The following is an 18,529-nucleotide window of genomic DNA, read 5'->3' on the forward strand; positions in this document are numbered from 1 at the left end:
ACCAAAACTATAGATCATGCTGAATTTGGTTGATGCATGCTTAAGAGTTAAAGTTTCCATAGCTTTGGCAAGCATTGGAGTCTGTACCCAAACAACAGAAGAGCAACAGAGACAAAAGGGCCTTTGAGAATATATAACCAATTCATAGTTCTTGATAAAACTCTCTGGGATAGAGAAAAACCATAAATCTTTAATCTGCAGGACACCATTCTATAATTTGGTTTCAGAAGTAGAGATCCAGCCTTTAATTTGTACTGGAACTAAGTGTCTCTGAAGATGTACAGACTGCCTTCCTAATCTTATTAAAAGTTGTTTACACATAGCTCCAGTATGTACACAAAACGAGAGCAGTGAAATGCAACGACAAGCCTTGACTGCAGGGTTATCCCTTACAAGAGGGATAGCCTTGAACGGGAACTGGGGACTGCTGAGTACAGATTCACCCCTGCCTGGTTCATCCCATTTTGAATTTTTAATAACTGTAGTGAATGAATCACGAGCAAAGAATGTCAGTGTCAAAATTTTAGGGCACAGCCACAGATGTGTATGGCACAGATGTCATGGCAAGTGAAGGCACTGGAGATTGCTTCTATTTTTCATAGGCATACAGGGATATGTCAGGATCTTCTGTATGAGAGTCAGTGAAGTCAAGCCTACGCAGCTGGGATTTGGCTGAGGCAGAAAACACAAATGACAGGAAGGATGGAGTATCACCACCTCTCCTTTAGGGGAAAAAGTGTTCCAGAAGCAGCATATTTCTGAATTCGAAATGCTGAAAGCTGCTGTGTCCATGACCTGCTAGGGAACTTCTCAGAAGCTTTTGTCTGACCAAAATGTTTTCCTAGAGATAATGAAATGTCACAATTGCATTTTTGATCTGGGCACCCCAGCTGTGGAAGTACCTGGCTCCTAATCATATTTTTTAGTGCCAAATGAAAACCTTTATTGTATCTAAGCTTTTAAATCCAACATATATTTATTTCTTAGTGCTTCTCAGACTTTGTTGTTGTTGATCTTATTAATATTGAATTTATTCTGTTTTATAGCAGTGCTTCATTGTTACTGTTTAGCTTTTGGACATTGTTGCGATACATACTGCAATAATAACAATAATCATTACTATTAACTATAAATTGACAAACTAGTCATGATGACTAATTTATTTTTAGACTTGTGCTGGTACACATACAACCACCCTGCTAAAAGAAAAAAACCCAGATGGTTGTCTATAGAAGTGGTACTCACATCTCTAGGCTGTTTGGGGAAATGTCCATGTTTCCTGAATGCTGCTTCTTTGCATTTTGGGCATCTCATAGGCACCGAGGAGAGGTAGCTGTGCAAAGCCAGCTCTGCCAAGAGGCCTCCTAGCAAGGCGTCGAGCGGAGCTACAGCCGCTGCTTCCCTCCAGAGCACACTCCCTGTTTGGAAGGGTGAGACCTTAGAGAAAGGGGCAGCTGGCAGGGTTCGGAGTAGCAAGCGGCAAGGTGTGGGTTGGAAGATTGACCTAGAGAAGGCTGAGAAACTGGGAAGAAAGTCAGAGAAGGACTGAAGAATCTGGAGAGTGGTGTGACAGCAAGGAAGGGCAGAAGTAAGGAAAAAGAGAGGGAGAGAAATACAAAAACAGGCATTACCATAGTTAACCAATCCGAATGAAGCAGTTATATTTTAGGTCTGGATCAGCATAGAGTGCTATGGTAGACCTATAGCTCTGTCAAATTAAAAGGCTACAGTATCTTTACTCACTAGCCCTATCCTCTAAATTGTTGTGCCCACCCATAATGAGACTTGAATTACACTATTGGTTGTTGGTTTTGACTCTTGTTTTATATATTGTTATAATGTTGTTTTTATGTTGTTTTTATTGATGTTATGCATTTTAATGTGTTACATTTTAACTCTGTTGATTTGGCTTGGCCCCATGTAAGCTGCCCCGAGTCCCTTCGGGGAGATGGAGGCGGAGTATAAAAATAAAGTTGTTGTTGTTGTTGTTGTTATTATTATTATTATTATTGTCAGTCAAATTATTTGTTTAAGTAAGAAAGCAATGGACCATGCAATATTGGGTACATTCACACTGTAAAATTAAAACAGTTTGACACCACTTTAATTGCACTATGGAATCCTTGGAGATGTTTGGGGAGGCAGTAATACTCTGTCAGAGAAGGCTAAAGACCTTGCATAACTACAGTTCCCATGATTTCATATCATTGATCCATGGAAATTCAAATGGGGCCTGTTGACAATATGGATCGAGAGATCGAGAGATATTTGCATGGCACTTCTTCCTGTTATTAGATACTGCTTTAGCAGCAAAAGTTCAGAAAAAAAATATCGAGAAAAAAGCAGTAACTAAATGGCCAGTTCATGGGATTGTGCATCTAAGATTATTTGAATGTCACTTCTGTATTGGTTCTTCATCATTATTATTATCATCATCTAATATCTTAATGTGGCAAAGTACAAATATGGATATGAAAGAATATCCATGGAATCATATTTCACTGAAAACCATAAAAAAGTTCCATGTTGACAAAATAAACATTGCCTTAATGGCAATATAACTACTCGATGGCAGTATAAACATATGCTGGGTAACTGTGAGAAGGGAAAGGCATCACACAATGTTATATAACTGTTTGTCTCAGAGACATTTCAAAATGGGATTTGCATTCAATACTCCTTTTCAGAGAGGCAGCCCATCACCTGCCTCTCTTTCTCTCCAGACTGCTTCTTTCTAATGCAAAATGCATTGCTCCCTGGGAATGACTTGAGAAAAGACATAATGACAACTGATGATATAACTCTGGAAGAACCTTTGATGAACAATAAGATCTCTCTCGCAGTGGGAGACACTTCAGGAAAGGAAATTTCATCTGCTGTCTGAGAAATTAATTGGATGTTCCATATTGTCAAATAGATTCCAGCTATGTTTGGCATTTGTGTGCCACAAAGCAACACATTTTTCTCTCCACACTTTCAGTTTTCCTTTGGGGACCAAAAAACAAAAAACAAAACCCAAAACAAATGTGGGCGGCAAGGAAATAACAATAAAAAACACCTTATAGCAATATACAATGAATGATGTTGATTTAAAGGATCATGCAATAACCTTCAAAAGCATAAAAATAAAAACATTTCTTCCAAGAAAAAAATAAGAATATACCATTTTATATACTGTATATTTACTGCTAAAAAGCACCACAAAATAAAATAAAAATTACAACTAAGGGATAATTTGTGTGGTATCAGGGGCTCTTTCACATCACACATTAAACTACAATTTGTATCTTGATTGTTTCTATAGAATCCGAGAATTGGAAGTCTATTCACACTATAGAATTAGTGCACTATTATCCTATTTTAAGTGTCATGGTTCTGTCCAATGAAATCCTGAAATTTAGAGTGGAACATTTAGGACTCTCAGCCAAACAACTCCAGTGCCTCACTAGACCAGAAAACCTAGTATTATGCAGGATGCACCATGAGATTTGAGTGAAACAAAAGTGTTATAATTTTAGCCAGGGAGTACCCCATCTGTCAGGGATACTTTGATTGTGCTTTTCTGCATGGCAGGGGGTTGGACTAGAAGGCACATATGGTCTCTTCCAACTCTATGATTCTATGATTCTAGTGTTAAATGGCCTCATATGAAGAAATCTCAGTACCTAAAACTGCCTAGGATTATGCACTGGTATTTCTGTATTCTTTTGGTCTGTCCATTCTTTGTATTCTATTACCTCATTCATTTCAATTATTTTAAATTACTGTTTCATTTATTGCTCATTTTCACTTAATCTTATTTGCATATCAATCAAAATGGAAGCTCAGCCTTTTGGGTTTTCCTTGGCTCCACCAGAGACATCAGTACTTTGGCATTTGCATTTAACCTGCAAGCACTATGGCATTTCCTTTGAGTCATCACATCAGCCAAGCTCAGCCCAAGTGGAAATCCCCATTTGTTAATTAAATAGAAAGGCATAGTGTTTTCTAAACTTCATATTTCAAATTGTGGTGTTGTCTGTGCATTGTGTGTTCTGCTTTTCCAATCAAACAAGGCTGTGTCTGTATACCATTCTTGATTGACATGTTCATCTAGGTGTGCCAGATTATTTGATTACTACAATTCTGAATGATCAAACACATCCAAGATTAAATATACAGACAAGGCTCTGTCTGTATGCCATTCTTGATTGACATATTGATCTTGGGTTGCCGGATTTAACTTTTTCTGGAGGTTTTTAAGCAGATGACCAGCTGCCAGGTGTGCTTTTATTCTGTATTTCTGCATGGCAGGGGGTTAGACTGGATGACCCTGGGGTCTCTTCTAACTCTATGATACTATTATTGCAACTAGAAGGAAATTAGTATGCTACAAAATAAGTAATCACCTATTTTTCTATTGGTAGTGAAAGTTGAATGTAATATTTGAAGTGACTCTCAACAACAAAACACATATCTGTTTCCCTTCACTCTCTGAGCAGTAATTCCCCTCAACCCCAAATGGAAGGCAATTCTACTCAAATGGTTTAATAAACCCAAAACTAAAAGGAATCGGAAACAAACATTTCCCACCTCACAGTGTGCAATCAAAAGTGTGCACAGAGCTCCATAATGGCTCAATTAAAGTAAGTCAAAGAATAATGAGAGGAAATATCTCTTCCAGGCTTTCTCTCACTAATGCACATACTCAAGTAGCTGTAGAATAGAAGAATGAGAAAAATATCTCACCTCCCTGAGCAGCATATAAAAAGCATGTGAAACCATAGACCTCTCAATGTTTTCTATCTCCACCTTGTTATCTGGTACAATTTACATACAAGTAACAGAGAAAAAACAAGAAACAGGAAAATATCGAGCAATTTTAGTGACATAATAAACCAACCGTTCCACCCACCCATTCCAATTCATCACCTGAAGTTTCAAAAAATAATTCATAATGTTCTTGTCACAGATTGGAAGCTGGTTCATCTACACTGCAAACCCTGCCCCACCAAACCACATGGCAACTTGCACTGAAATAAAAGTCCAAAAACATTCATTATGCTCAAGAAATGCCAGACTTTCAAGACAAAATAACCATGTTTGGAACCCATTTGGCCCAATGTGATTCCAGTATAGACCTGTTTTGGATTGGGTGAAATCCAACCAACAGATTCTGGAGCTCGAGTTACTACCGACAATAGTAATGACAAAGAAACATGGTTGCAAAACAGATTCCAAACCCTTATCCTCATGTAGTCAAAATGACACCATCTAAACATCTAAAACACAACAGTGAGGATCTAGTATGCATAGTTGGCAGAGAATGTCAAGAGATGGAGTGAAAGGAGAGGAAAGCAAAAAGACAATTGAATGGAATGTCGGGGAAAAGGGCTGGGAGAAAGGAAGCAGATGTTTCATTTGTATTTTGAAATCTGTTTTCTTTGTATTTGATAAATAGCCTTGTAATGAAGAGTCCTGTGTTCCTCAGAGCCTTAATATAATAATAGTATTTCATAAAGAAAGGTAATTGGAAAAGGAACATCAGTATGTGATTGTAGATGAGAGCTTTCTATTTGGTTCACTGTGATCTCAAAAGAGAATCGGAAGTTTTCATTATGGCTGTAATTCTCAGCACAGTTAGGGTGGGAAGTAAACATCGCTGAATGCAAGGGAAATGCAGTGAATGGATCTGATACACATAGGAGGCTGTTTCCCAGATGTTCTAAGCCTCTCAGGGTTCAAAAGAGCCAAAGAAAAATTCTGTACACATTGCAAGGAACAACAACAAGATGTACCAATATCTAATAGATTAGAGTTGTATCAGCAGGAATTCAACAAACTCTTGGAGGATAGGCCATGTTCTAGAAGCATTCTCTCTTGATGTTTTGCCTGCATGTATGGTAGGCATCCACAGAGATTGTGATCTCACAACCTCTGAGGATGCCTGCCATAAATACAGGCAAAACATCAGGAGACAATGCTTCTAGAATATGGCCATATAGCCCAAAAAACCTACAACAATCAAGGTCTCTTTTCATAGTAATCTATTAAACAACAGCACCCAAATCAGGATCTCTGCTGATGATGTTAGGATTAGGTTAGGTAAATATAGATAGAGATGTTCCTTCAGAATGACAGGCCCCATAACAATGCATCAATTCTGTTATCTAGGACTCACTATGGTATTTTTGGGAAGTAAAATAATCTTTCAGATCTTATTTCAGGTATAATATATTGTATTCAAATACAAGTAAAAGTAAACTTGTTATGAATATTGGAGGTTTCCTGACTGTTAAGAATTCTATTTTTGAGTTCTACATTTTCCCATCCCTACAGTATATCCACTTTTTTTTAGTATTACCCGGATGGCATGGGGAAGTTACCTGGAGAACTAAAACCTTCCTTTGATCATACTCTGTGCAGATGTCCCCTGTATAGCCAGCTTTTGGACACAGCTATTGCCTTTTTGACAGAGAGAGTGTAGTTTTTTTCCTGTCTTAAAAGCATAGAGTAACATGACCTTCTAAAAAATCCACAAGAAAAGAAAGCACAATGAAACTCAGCTATCATTTGGAATCCAAGCAAAGTGTCTGAGCAAAAGTGGGCAACACATATTCAGCATGTGCCCTCACCCATTTGTGCAGTGTCAAGACACTAGTGGGCACCTACCATATGCAGTAGGGCTGGGCGGTTTCGTTTCGTAATTTCGTAATTCGTTAAAAATTCGTTATTTTTTATAACGAAGCGATATTGAACCATTCAGGAGCAACTAAAAAACAAAACGAATTTTTCCAATTCGTTTCGTAATTGTTTTGGAAATGTTTCATTATTGATTCGTTATTGATTCGTAAATGTTTCGTTATTATTTCCGCATGTCTGGTGCAAGTTTTAGGGTTGCTGTTTGTTTTCTCAGTGAAAAAAAATTTAATTATCACACCAACAGTCAACAACAGAGGGAGAGGGAAGCTTCAGAAGTTTTTTTAGCGTATTGCGCGATCGTGGCCGCCATTAACGAATCGATTCGTAATCGATTCGTAATTGTTTCGTAATTGTTTTATGATTTCCGAAATTTCGTAAATATCGAACTTTTTTTAAGGAAAATTTCGGAATTCTTTTAAATAACGAAACGCAAAAAACCCCTAAAAACAAATCGAGTTTAGAAACAAATTTTTCCGTGTTTGGACAGCCCTAATATGCAGCCCTCAAACATTTAGGGGAGATCTTTTAAAGGCTGTCTCTAAAGAATGACTTTTTTTTTATCTTTAAACATTTATTCATTTTAACTCCACTCCCCCTCCCCCCCACTTCCCTTGAATCATTTGCTTTAATAACAAGAGGACAAATGCTGGTAGCCTTTTATTGACCCAGAGAAGAAATAAATAAGGGATGAATTAGTCTTTCAAGAAATTAGAATCTGTTGACTAAAATGTGCTGGAATAAATATTTAATGCATTACATGTTGATTCTATATTGGTGCGCAGGCCCGTAGCAGGATTTCGGGGGGGGGGGGGGGCTAAAAATTTTTCAGGGGGGGTTTGGGGGGGGGGGCTGAGTTTCGGGGGGGGGGGGCTGAGTCTGAGTGAAAGAGGGTTTACCCTAGCAAACCTTTTGTATCATTACCCCAATACCCCCATGCATATGGGATATATTGAGTATGGTGATCAGATCATGATATGAATAAACATAACAGTTTAAATAATGCACCAGTAAGGGCTTTTCGCGAACCACCATGAGAATTTGGGGGGGGGGCTGAAGCCCCCCGAAGCCCCCCCCCCCCCCGGCTACATGCCTGTTGGTGCGGTTGAAACCTCTATAAAAGAGTTCAACCGAGATTTGAAAATAAGCATTTCAAGGGTAGCACAAGGAACATTTCCAATTATTGTAGTACTGGAAAGTAGGATGTGCAACCACAATCTTACAGTCTAACCAAAATGTCAGCTCATCAGCACTGGCTTCTTTCAGCTGGCCTCCTTCTATCTCAGTGCTTCCCAACTTGTGGTCTATGGACCACCAGCGGTCTCCAAGAACTAAAATATGGTCTGCAACCTCACACTGTTGCAACAAGAGTGACTAGTCTTACGAAACCCTCTTATAGTGCCAAGACAACGGGGATGTCAGGAGAGGAGAAAAGCCTGACAACAAGCCTCCTGGATGCTGCTGTTTCCACTCCTCTTCCCTTCCGTTGAATGGAGTTGTTCCATGTGGCACCTGGAAGGGGGTCACCTTCATTTTTAGGTCTGCTTCTGGGGTTGTTTGGGGCACTGATTCAGAAAATTGCATTTGATAGACCACATCGGCTCTAGATGATTAAATATGGTTTTCTGGGTGAGCAATTACTGGATGGCATATGTTCTTTATTAGAAACTAGAGCTGATGTGGTCTATCCAATGCAATTTTCTGAATCAGCATCCCAAATAACTAAACTGAATCTAAAGTTGACCAAAAACTAATTTGTAACCCTTTTGATACTAATGTTGGAGAGTGGTCCCTGGTCAAGTGGTCCCTGGTCAAAAAAAAAAAAAAAGGTTGAGAACCACCATTCTATCCTCTTACAGAAGTACTTGAGGGTGCATCGACATGGTAGATTTAATGCAGGCTGAAATGACTTTAACCATTACGACTCAATACTATGGAATTCAATGAGTTGTACTTTTGTAAAGCGCACAACTTCAATCTCTCATTCTCTTTTGTGTGTGCATTTCTTTTTCAGCCTCATAGGGATTGGCACCAGCTCTGCAATTAAACCCCCCTCACTCCTTGCCAAGAGCTATTTAAGTGCTTTATGAATGAAAGAAAGGCAATGCTGAGTTGGGGAAGGTATGGTCAGGAAGCTCTTATCTCCCTTTGGTCCAAAAGTCCGGAAACATTCAATTGGCCTGGGAGATTGTGGTATTTAAATAAGATGTTCTTTTGGTATAGTTGCCTCTCCATATCCACAGGTTCTGCATTAATGGATTCAATCAACCACAGTTCAAAAATATTAAGAAAAAAAGGTTTGAAAAAGCAAACGGTGATTTTGCCATGTGTTGGGCACTAAGCTAATGTGCAGGTATTACCCTATTGTAGCCTCCTGCCACTTCACAGATCCTTGGGGCTTTCATCAGCACCTGTTCGAGGAATTCACCATCCAATATATAGGAAGCCATTTAACTATGTCACTGTGTACAAGGAAATATAACAGGACACGAGTATCCATGAATATTGATATCCACAGGACATCCTGGAAGCAAACCTCTAAGGATACCAGGGTCCCATTGTAAATCTTTTCATATGCCTTAGCTAACAAACCAACTATTTAACAAAGGAAGCTGATCATTTCATTCAGTTCTCTAACAAAAATCACAAGAAAAGTGGAGGTTCGTGAAAGAAAAGTCTGCCTTAGTTGCAGTTTCGATGAAGCTTCTAAGTCAGTGGTTTCCCTTCATACAGTTCCTCCTGTTGTGGTGACCCCCAATTATAAAAATATTTTCATTGCTACTTCATAACTGTAATTTTGCTACTGTTGTGAAATGTAATGTAAATATCTGATATGCAGGATGTATTTTCAGTCATTGGAACAAATTTGGCACAAATAACTTATATGCCCAAATTTGAACACTGGTGGGGTTGAGGGGGGGATTGATTTTGTCATTTGGGAATTGTAGTTGTTGACCAACAGAAAATACTGTGTATTTGGCGACCCCTCTGACACCCTCTCACGACCTCCCCAGGGATCCCAACCTCCAGGTTGAGAAACACTGTTTTAAGTGGTCACTGGAAGGTTCAAAATGTTTTTGTTTACTTATGCAAAGATTATGACCTGATTTCATTTCACATGTTCATCTTGAATATAAAGATAGTTGAAATAACTTGAACCACTCTCCTTTTTTTGTAGAATAGGAACATTTCCACAGCATTTCTGCCTCTGTACTGGAAAGAATAATGACATACAACTGGAGGAACAGTAAAAGTCGGGAAGACTTTTTATTATTCTGCTACTGAAGAGTACTTTAAGCATCACAATTTTTAAAACATTGGTAAGGTCTTTGGATAAGGTCTAAATATGATTGGTAAATCAGAAATGAATGACTCACATTAGAGTGGAATTTTGCATCATAAATTAAAATCTGCCAGCAGATGTCAGTATAGGCTTATAATAAAAACAAGCATATTCTGGTCAAGACTATAATAGACATAATAGACATTTATTGCCCTGGAGTATTTAAAATGTGCGGTTCATAGTGCCGTTGACCTCTTCACATATCATTTATGTGAGCACCTGCTCATACTGATGTGGAAGGGGACTTAAAAGTGCATAACTTATAATGTAAATTAGCGATGTGGAAAATGCCGTTTCACTTTCATATGCCAAATAACGGCTTAGGTCTTCAGTGTAAAACATACAAACATAGTCACACTTTTCTCCTTTTTTGAACATTAGTATTTAATTGACTTAGTACTAAGTTCCTGTGACAGCCAAACCGACTTTCAAATTCACATAAGGTTCCTGTAACACTTTAAAGATAACCCATTTTTATAGTTTGAAAAGTTATTCATTTCCATGGTGTTATGCATCTTTTCATTTTTCCTGGGACACAAATCAAATCTGCCATGTTGTCCCTATAGAAACTATACCAGTAAAATGTGTCTGAAATTTCTTAGGAAAAAGGTTAGGAGGACTAGAGACAAATCTGTTCAAGAATATTTTCCTTCTCTTCACATGGTATTATACACTTGACACATCATTACAGATCTTCTCACAAGTTATATACCTCTTAGCTCCCATAAACTTATAAGTAGGTATAAAAGATAACTGTTTGTTTCTTGGGCCCCTTTCTAATGCTGGATAGAAGTATTACGTTCCTAGTAATGCAGACACACAGTAGCCTAAATCCTGCTGAAAATCCCTTAAAGACTTTCTGAGGATTTTTGTCCAATGTGGAACACATTGAGTTCAAGGATGTGTGCCCTCAGTGTCATTGTTCATGGATTTATATTTTGGTTTGTCCATTGCATGTGGGTATATTATGCACATTTAGTTGTGCATTGGGTTGCTTATTTGTTTTGGTTCTGCAATGTTATAATTCGGAGCCCCTGGTGGCACAATGGGTTAAACCCTTGTGCCGGCAGGACTGCAGACCGAATGTCGGTGGTTTGAATCTGGGGAACGGGATGAGCTCCTGTCTGTCAGCTCCAACTACCCATGCGGGAATATGAGAGAAGCCTCCCACAGGATGGTAAAACATCCCAGCGTCCCCTGGGCAATGTCCTTGCAGACGACCAATTCTCTCACACCAGAAGCAACTTGCAGTTTCTCAAATTGCTCCTGACACACACAAAAATTATAATTAAATGATAGGGATGAATAGCACGATTAATGTGTAACTAATCCTACATGCAGAAAATCAAACCAAGGAATTCTGGTGTAGTATCTTGCCCATATGACATAGCAGGAATAAGAACTCAAACTGGTTCTATCAGAAGTGAGAGATAACTCAACACTAGTTGGAAATCTGTTTATGACTACTAAAAAAATAAACATAGGTAGATTCCACAATCAGACATGGAACAAAGAACTTTTTAAAGGAGAATACATGGATGTGTGTGCCTGGTTTTTTTTTTTTTTGCAACTTTTCTTCTAACACATTATCACTATTTGTCTCCTTCTTATAACACAGCTCATATAAAACATTAATTTTCCCATGGAAACCCCAAGTTATCTCACTCCATCCCATCTTGGAGCTCATCTGAACAAGATTTATGAGTAACTGAACTATCTGTGTGGAAAGGATCTGTATTTCAGCACAAAGGAATGACTGTTTGTTCCATTAAGATGGAGAAGAGTTCTGTATAATTCCCAAGCTTGAATGCCCTTCTGTCCCCAACATTTGGGGGAGTTGCCCATGAGATCTACACTTCAAAGTAATTTCATTTTAAACTGCATTTCAAACTTGACACCCTGGGAGCTTATGTTGAAAGGTGTCTTGCTGATTTTTGAAAACACATGAAATATTCACAGAGCTTTAAAGAAATGCTAATTTTTCAAGGAACTGGTTGAAGAGTAATAATGCCTTGAGCTCCATGATAATGGAAATGTGAATTTTTCTTCTTTTCTTCTTTTTTTGAAAAGCAGCATTAAAATCATTTCTGAAAAACAATCTGAAAGCTACTTTCAGTATGACAACCAAACAGGGATATTTATTAGTGAAAAGTAAGCTGTATTACTGGTTATCTATTTATCCTTCCATGTTTGCTTACAGTTTAGAACAGTGTTTCTCAACCTGGGGGTCAGGGCTCTTGGGGGAGGTCACAAGGGAGTTTCAGAGGGGTCACCAAAGGCCATCAGAAAACACATATTTCTGATGGTCTTAGGAACCCCTTTGGCAGAGAAGGTTGAAGATGTCTCCTCCTGTCCTTCTCTTCCTTTTTGGAAACAGATAATGAACCCTCCCACCAAAAGCCCTCCTCCTGTTCTCTGGATGCAGGTGAACTAACACTCCAAATCTCAAGGTCAATGCCCATCAAACCCTTCCAGTATTTTCTGTTGGTCATGGGAATTCTGTGTGCCAGGATTGGTTCAATTCCATCATTGGTGGAGTTCAGAATTATCTTTGATTGTAGGTTACTATAAATCCCTGCAACTACAACTCCCAAATGACAAAATCAATCACCTCCCAACCACAGCAGTATTCAAATTTGGGCATATCGTGTATTTGTGCCAAATTTAGTGGAGTGAATGAAAATACATCCTGCATATCAGATATTTACATTACAATTCATAACAATAGCAACATTACAGTTATGAAGTAGCAACATAAATAATGTTAGGGTTGGGGCTCCCTTCAACACGAGGAAATGAATTAAAGGGCCACAGCTTTAGGAAGGTTGAGAACCACTGGTTTAGAAAGTTGTTAATCTTCAGGGCAGAAATCTGGCTCTGTAATAGAACTTTTGAAATCTTATTTGAAAATTGGGATTCTTTTGCTTGATTTTGCAGCATGGTGTGGTGGCTTGAGTGTTGGACTATGATGCTGGTGACCATGGTTCAACTTCACACTCAGTCACGGAAACTCACTGCATGGGCTTCTGCAAGTTACACTCTCTCAGTCACAGAGGAGGACAAACTCCCGCTGAACAAATCTTGCCAAGAAAACCCTGTGACAGATTTTTGGCCACTTTCTTTTAAGTCCCAGTTGCTAGCTTTGACCTTAAACTCCAAACAGCCCATCCTTCTAGAACTCTTTTCTAGTTACAGAGGCTTTTCTTCATGCCTCTCTTTCATCTGATGTGCAACAACTGAATATCCAAAAGAAAGAATTGGAAACGGGGAGAGAACAATGGTTGAACAGGAGGGCAGAGGTTTCTCAGTTACAGATTATGCAACAGTCTTCCCAGGCAGATACATCTTACTCCAGTGCATTATATCTTAAAAAGACAGTGAAGACAATATTTTTCTATGCGTTTTTCATTACATAATGTCTTTTTAATTACATTTTAAAGCAATGTCTATTTTTAATAGAACTTGTTCTATTAGATTGCTGTGTTGTGATTTTGTTGTTTTAAGGTATTAAGCACAACGGAACATCGATGTCTTTCAATCCTTGCAGAAGGCAGACAGGGAGGGTGCTAGCCTGATCTCCTTGATGGGGAGCCACGACTGAGAAGGCCCTTTCTCGTCCCCACTAGATGAGCTTAAGACAGAGGTGGAAGCGAGAGAAGAGCGTCCCCAGAGGATCTTAAAGAGCATGTGGGCTTGTAGGGGAAGATGCGGTCATGAAGATAAGCAGGTCCCGAACTGTTTACAGCTTTATAGGTGATGATCTGCACCTTGAATTGGGACCAGAAACTTGATGTTAAATATATGGCACTAATGTCCAGATATTACAAGTATAAGCAACTGTGGCAAGTCTAGGGGCTATTTTATGTCGTGAGACACTTCAGGGTGAACACTGTACCTATCCTGAGCTTAAATTAGATCTGGAATAAAGAATATGCTTTCTACCAGATGTTGGTGGACATTAACATCCATCATCCTTCTCCATTGGTTAGGGCTACTAAGAGTTGGAGTCCAACAATATCTAAAGGCAGGTATTTCTCACCACTAAAATATAACACTGAACTGTTTTCATTGACTAGGATAGTACGTCTTGCAAAACTGAATTGGCCAAATCATGCTACACAACGAATTTTACTTTAATTGACTTATTTAAACCTCTCCAATATTTGGCAAGGAAAAAAAATCTCACAAAGCCAATCTAAGTGTCATGATGAATCTTTGGAAAGGTCTGTAAATCCTGACTAGTAAGTTTCCTCAATAATTTATATTATTAGTAGAAATAAGGTTAAGAGTAAATGCAATTTAATATAAAGAAAGGGCTAGCAGCAGAGTAGGATTTAAGACTATTGATCCACCTATGGTGTTTAGAAGAGGTAAATGGAGACTGGAGAAGGACAAGATATCTATCTGGAAACTGGCCAAAGGCTAAATACCGGAGAGGATTAACTCAAAAACCAATAAGCTCTGCAAGGTCAGTGTCAGCAAACAAAGGAGGAGGTCAGGATTTAGAAAAATCATGCAGGGAGCTAAAGGAGATCCAGGCTGCCCAGAGGCAAGTCCCAAGACTCAAAACTGATGACAGACAACAAAAATGTTTCTGTGTAGGAACCGAGAGACAGCAAAAGAATAGACTTCAGGGCCTGATATTAGGTTTGTGATGTAAAATGAAACAAATAAATAGATTTTGAGCTGAAACAATGTTAGTGAATGCTCAGGTGGCAGGAGGCTGCTTACTGAAAAACAAATATGCTACAGCTATTCTGTGCTGTTTTTCCTTATCTAGTTCTGCAGCAATATAACAAAATCAGCAATGCCAAGTCATACAAAGCTGGGGATTTATTGTTCTCATTTTTGAAATTAGCTTCTTTGAACTGGATCCTATATTTTGAAAAAAAAATATATAAAAGGGCAGGGGGTTGTTGGGTCAATTTTAAGAAAAGTGCTTATGTGTATATGGATGAAAAGCTTGGGGAAGACTACATATAGTTCCCCTTAGAAAACATATACAAATCACTTTGGGGTGCTCTGTACTAGCACTACTACTTCTACTACTCATCAGCAGCAGCATCATAGGTGATCCCTCGTGGCTATGATTGCCTTGCAAATGTAGGGTCTTGGCAGTGGATCTGTAGGTGACTGTAGAGGCATATTCTTGATCTGCATGTTCTTTCACACTGAGAACATTGATTTCCAGATGGAAGGTGGTCCCAACAAGGGTTGGCTTGACATGTTTCTCCCTTTCACCCTTCATTTGTATCTTTTCAAATTCCACAGCACTGTTGGTAACAGCTGCCCTCTAGTTAGAACGCTAAAGGGCCAGGGCTTCCCAGTTCTTGGTGTCTATTCCACAGTTTTAAAGGTAGGTTAGGCTTTAAGCCTATCTTTAAATCTCTTTTCCTGTCCACCAACCTTCCATTTTCCATTCTTGAGACGGTAGTAAAGTTAGTACTCCTACTACTACTACCACTGAAGGTGCATCCATACTATAACATTCCTGCAGTTTGACATCATCTTAACTGCTACAGCTCAATACCATGGAATCATGGGACTTGTAGTTTTACAAGGTCTTTAGTCTTCTCTACCAACGAGTAGTGTTGCACCACCAAACTACACATCCCAGGATTCCATAGCATTGAGCCCTCACAGTTAAAGTGATGTCAAGATACAGGAATTTTATAATGTGGAAGCACCCTACAGCTGCAGACGACTAGAGGCCTGCTAGCATAAATCGTCGGTTTAAATTCCATTCATGAGGCAGGATTTGGTTCGACCTTCAGCCAGGCTGTCACTGTTCAATAGAGTTAGTTCTGATATCATGGACAGCCTATAGTTTGGTTATAACATTCATATTTTTCTGGCTTCCATTGCATCCCATCCTACAACTGAATAAATATTCTTTATAACCTCACTCTTTAATATCATTTGTAACCCATTTGAAAAAAGTGGGGTTTATATCCTCAATAGCCATTAGTCTTAAAAACTGCAGCCACATTCCATTTTTTCCCTTCCTGGCCCTTGTTCCTTTTTATGTAGATGGATCCATCACTTTGCTTTGCCTAGTTTACATTGTACTAGAGCTTCAGTGGGAGAAAAAGAAATTACGTGATTTCTGAGTGGCCAAGTCACCTCTAACTCGGGTGGAGATCAAAATAATAAATTTGGAACCAGAGAAAGGGACAGCAGGTACTGAACATTGATTCTGAAGTACAGCATAGTAGTTTGAGAGTTGGATTATAATTCTGGAGAACAGGCTGGTAGTAAAGTTAGTACTTCTACTAGTTCAAATCATCACTCGGCCATGAAAACTCATTGGGTAACCTTGGGCAAGTTCCACACACTTAGCTTCAGAAAACCTCATTATAGGTTCACCTTAGGACAGCCGTAAGCCAGATATGACTTAAAGGCAAACATCAACAATAAGGATACAGGGTCTGTGTCAGGATCCTTGAGTTGCAGATTAGCTACTTTCTCCCTTCTCTAGTATCGATTATTATTTGCAAAGCAACAACAAAAATACAAGAAATGTGTGGTGCTCTCTCTCCCCGCAAAATAAAAAAATAAGTGCAGCAGACCCCTTTCTCATCACCTGACGATCATATAACAACATGCTAAACCTGTACAATTACATTTATAGTTTGAGCACTGTAGCTTTTCTGAAAGTGTAGAGATCAATATAGTTTTGTGACTGTACAGATCAGGAACTGGATGCAGCAACATCTTAACTATGGCATACATAACAAGAGGACATCCTTGTGATACATATATGGTATTTAGTGCTTGCTCTAATAACTAACTCCATATGCAGACAGAATTTGAGTCAAACTAAGGCCATGAAAAACAAGATGAACAAAACTGAAGTAGCACTACTGAAACTATCTCATAGTGGGCTGAAGTCTCCATTGATCAACTATCTATCTATTTTTGGGCACAGGACCTCAACTACAAGTTATGGTTTTTGCAATAATGTTTCTACTCACTTGTATTACAGTTCACATCTTGGACAATAAAAATGGCATTGTACTCACACTTAACAAATGGATTTTCTATGAGGCAATAATTTTATTTTCATTCTATTTTTAGTATTTTTTTCTTACCTTGAAAAACACCTCAGCTTTCTTAGGAGTATTTTCATTTTCCACACTTGCACTTTGAGTCCTAAAGGAAAATAGCCATTGCCTCCATACTGACAGGTCATAAAAAGGCATGTTTCTGAATCCAGTTCCACAGTCAGCTATCTTTGAAAAATGGCACCAGCCTTAAAGAAATCCACCTTAAACCTGGACACTGAAAGATTAATAATAAGATTATTTTCCCTTTGTAACAAGGGAACAAGGATGCGACTCTCATCTCCAGAAGATTGCTTGATCTTTCTTGCACTGCTTATTCTTGTGATGGCAAGCAGGATGATCTCCATGTAGCAGTTCCTTTTTTTAGTCCACAAAGTATTCGTTCTTTACTCCAGCTTTGTACCTAAATCTTGAGTGCATGTTTGAGATCAAGATTATTACAAAATTTGCTGTTTGACTGTCGAATCTCAGATGAAGCCTCTAGAAAGACATTTAAACTTCAAATAGCTCTTGCAATTAGTGCGGAGTGTCAAGATTCACGGTATAATTAACTGGGGTTTACATATAGCCTGGGACAGACTGGATTAGGCAGAGGATGACACAGTTCAATTTAGACCAGTGGTATTTGTCAGTTGATTGAGCAGATGGTGTTTCACTAATCCTTTGAATCTAAATGAAAATTCCATATTAGCAGAAGAAGCAATCACTTCCACAGATTTCAGGTGGATTACTAGGAACTCTCTGATTTTCTCTTGAATAGCAGAAAAGGCATCTATTTCTTTCAATAAGACCTGATTAACTGGTTGCGTTCAACATTGTATTGCATACATTCATCATTTGTGAGAGCAGAATACAGAATAAAAACTGGAGGTTAAATTGCTATCACCGATTCATTCATTAAGCCCTCTTAATCATATGGCCACTTCGGTCTGTCAGCAATACTTCCATAATTATATTTGTGACAAATTGGTGCCCTTCGGTTTCACTCTGTGCTTTCTTGCTTTAATCCAATTACTGCAAAGAGTCTTTCATAGATTTTGTCTCATGCTGTAAAATCCCTGTTTGCTCAGCTTTTGAGAATGAATTATTACATTTGAGCATTATTATATATTGTATTGTATGAGAGCCAGTGTGCAAAAAGAGAGCCAAACTAAGAAACAGAGTCCAACTAAACGTTACACCACTTGTGCAAATAGTTGGAAACTGGGTGGGTGGGCGGCTTGGGATAATATGTCTTCTGACTGTCCCAGTTTGACAGGGATGGTGGTGATTGACTTTAAAAGTGGATGGCCTTAAAATTGGGCCCCTGGTCTCGTGAATAGAGAATACCACCTTCCTGAACTTATTGAATGGGTATTTCAAACATGAGAAATTCCCCAAAACTACAACTCTCCCACAATTATCTTCCACAGAAGAGATATCAATTAATCAAACAGATAGATGA

The 18,529-nt window shown here is 38.6% G+C and overlaps 1 protein-coding gene across 3 annotated transcripts in view; it reads right to left on the reverse strand.

Moving 5' to 3' along the window:
* The window catches only part of RGS20 (regulator of G protein signaling 20), a 54,528-nt gene extending 36,851 nt beyond the window's left edge, over nucleotides 1–17,677 (reverse strand). Inside the window, exons 1-2 of one of the 3 annotated variants that reach the window (XM_060775304.2) lie at nucleotides 17,113–17,677; nucleotides 1,246–1,554 (exon numbers count right to left, since the gene is read on the reverse strand). In XM_060775304.2, coding sequence (XP_060631287.2) covers nucleotides 1,246–1,554; nucleotides 17,113–17,223 — 420 coding nt within the window. In that variant the 5' untranslated portion in view covers nucleotides 17,224–17,677. Of the gene's footprint in view, nucleotides 1–1,245; nucleotides 1,555–17,112 lie in introns of those variants that run through there. The other 2 variants (XM_060775306.2, XM_060775307.2) reach the window with 2 other exon arrangements.
* Between the last annotated feature and the right edge of the window lie 852 nt (nucleotides 17,678–18,529).

Source organism: Anolis sagrei, chromosome 4 (genome assembly GCF_037176765.1).
Source record: "Anolis sagrei isolate rAnoSag1 chromosome 4, rAnoSag1.mat, whole genome shotgun sequence".
Classification (NCBI taxonomy): Eukaryota; Metazoa; Chordata; class Lepidosauria; order Squamata; family Dactyloidae; genus Anolis; species Anolis sagrei.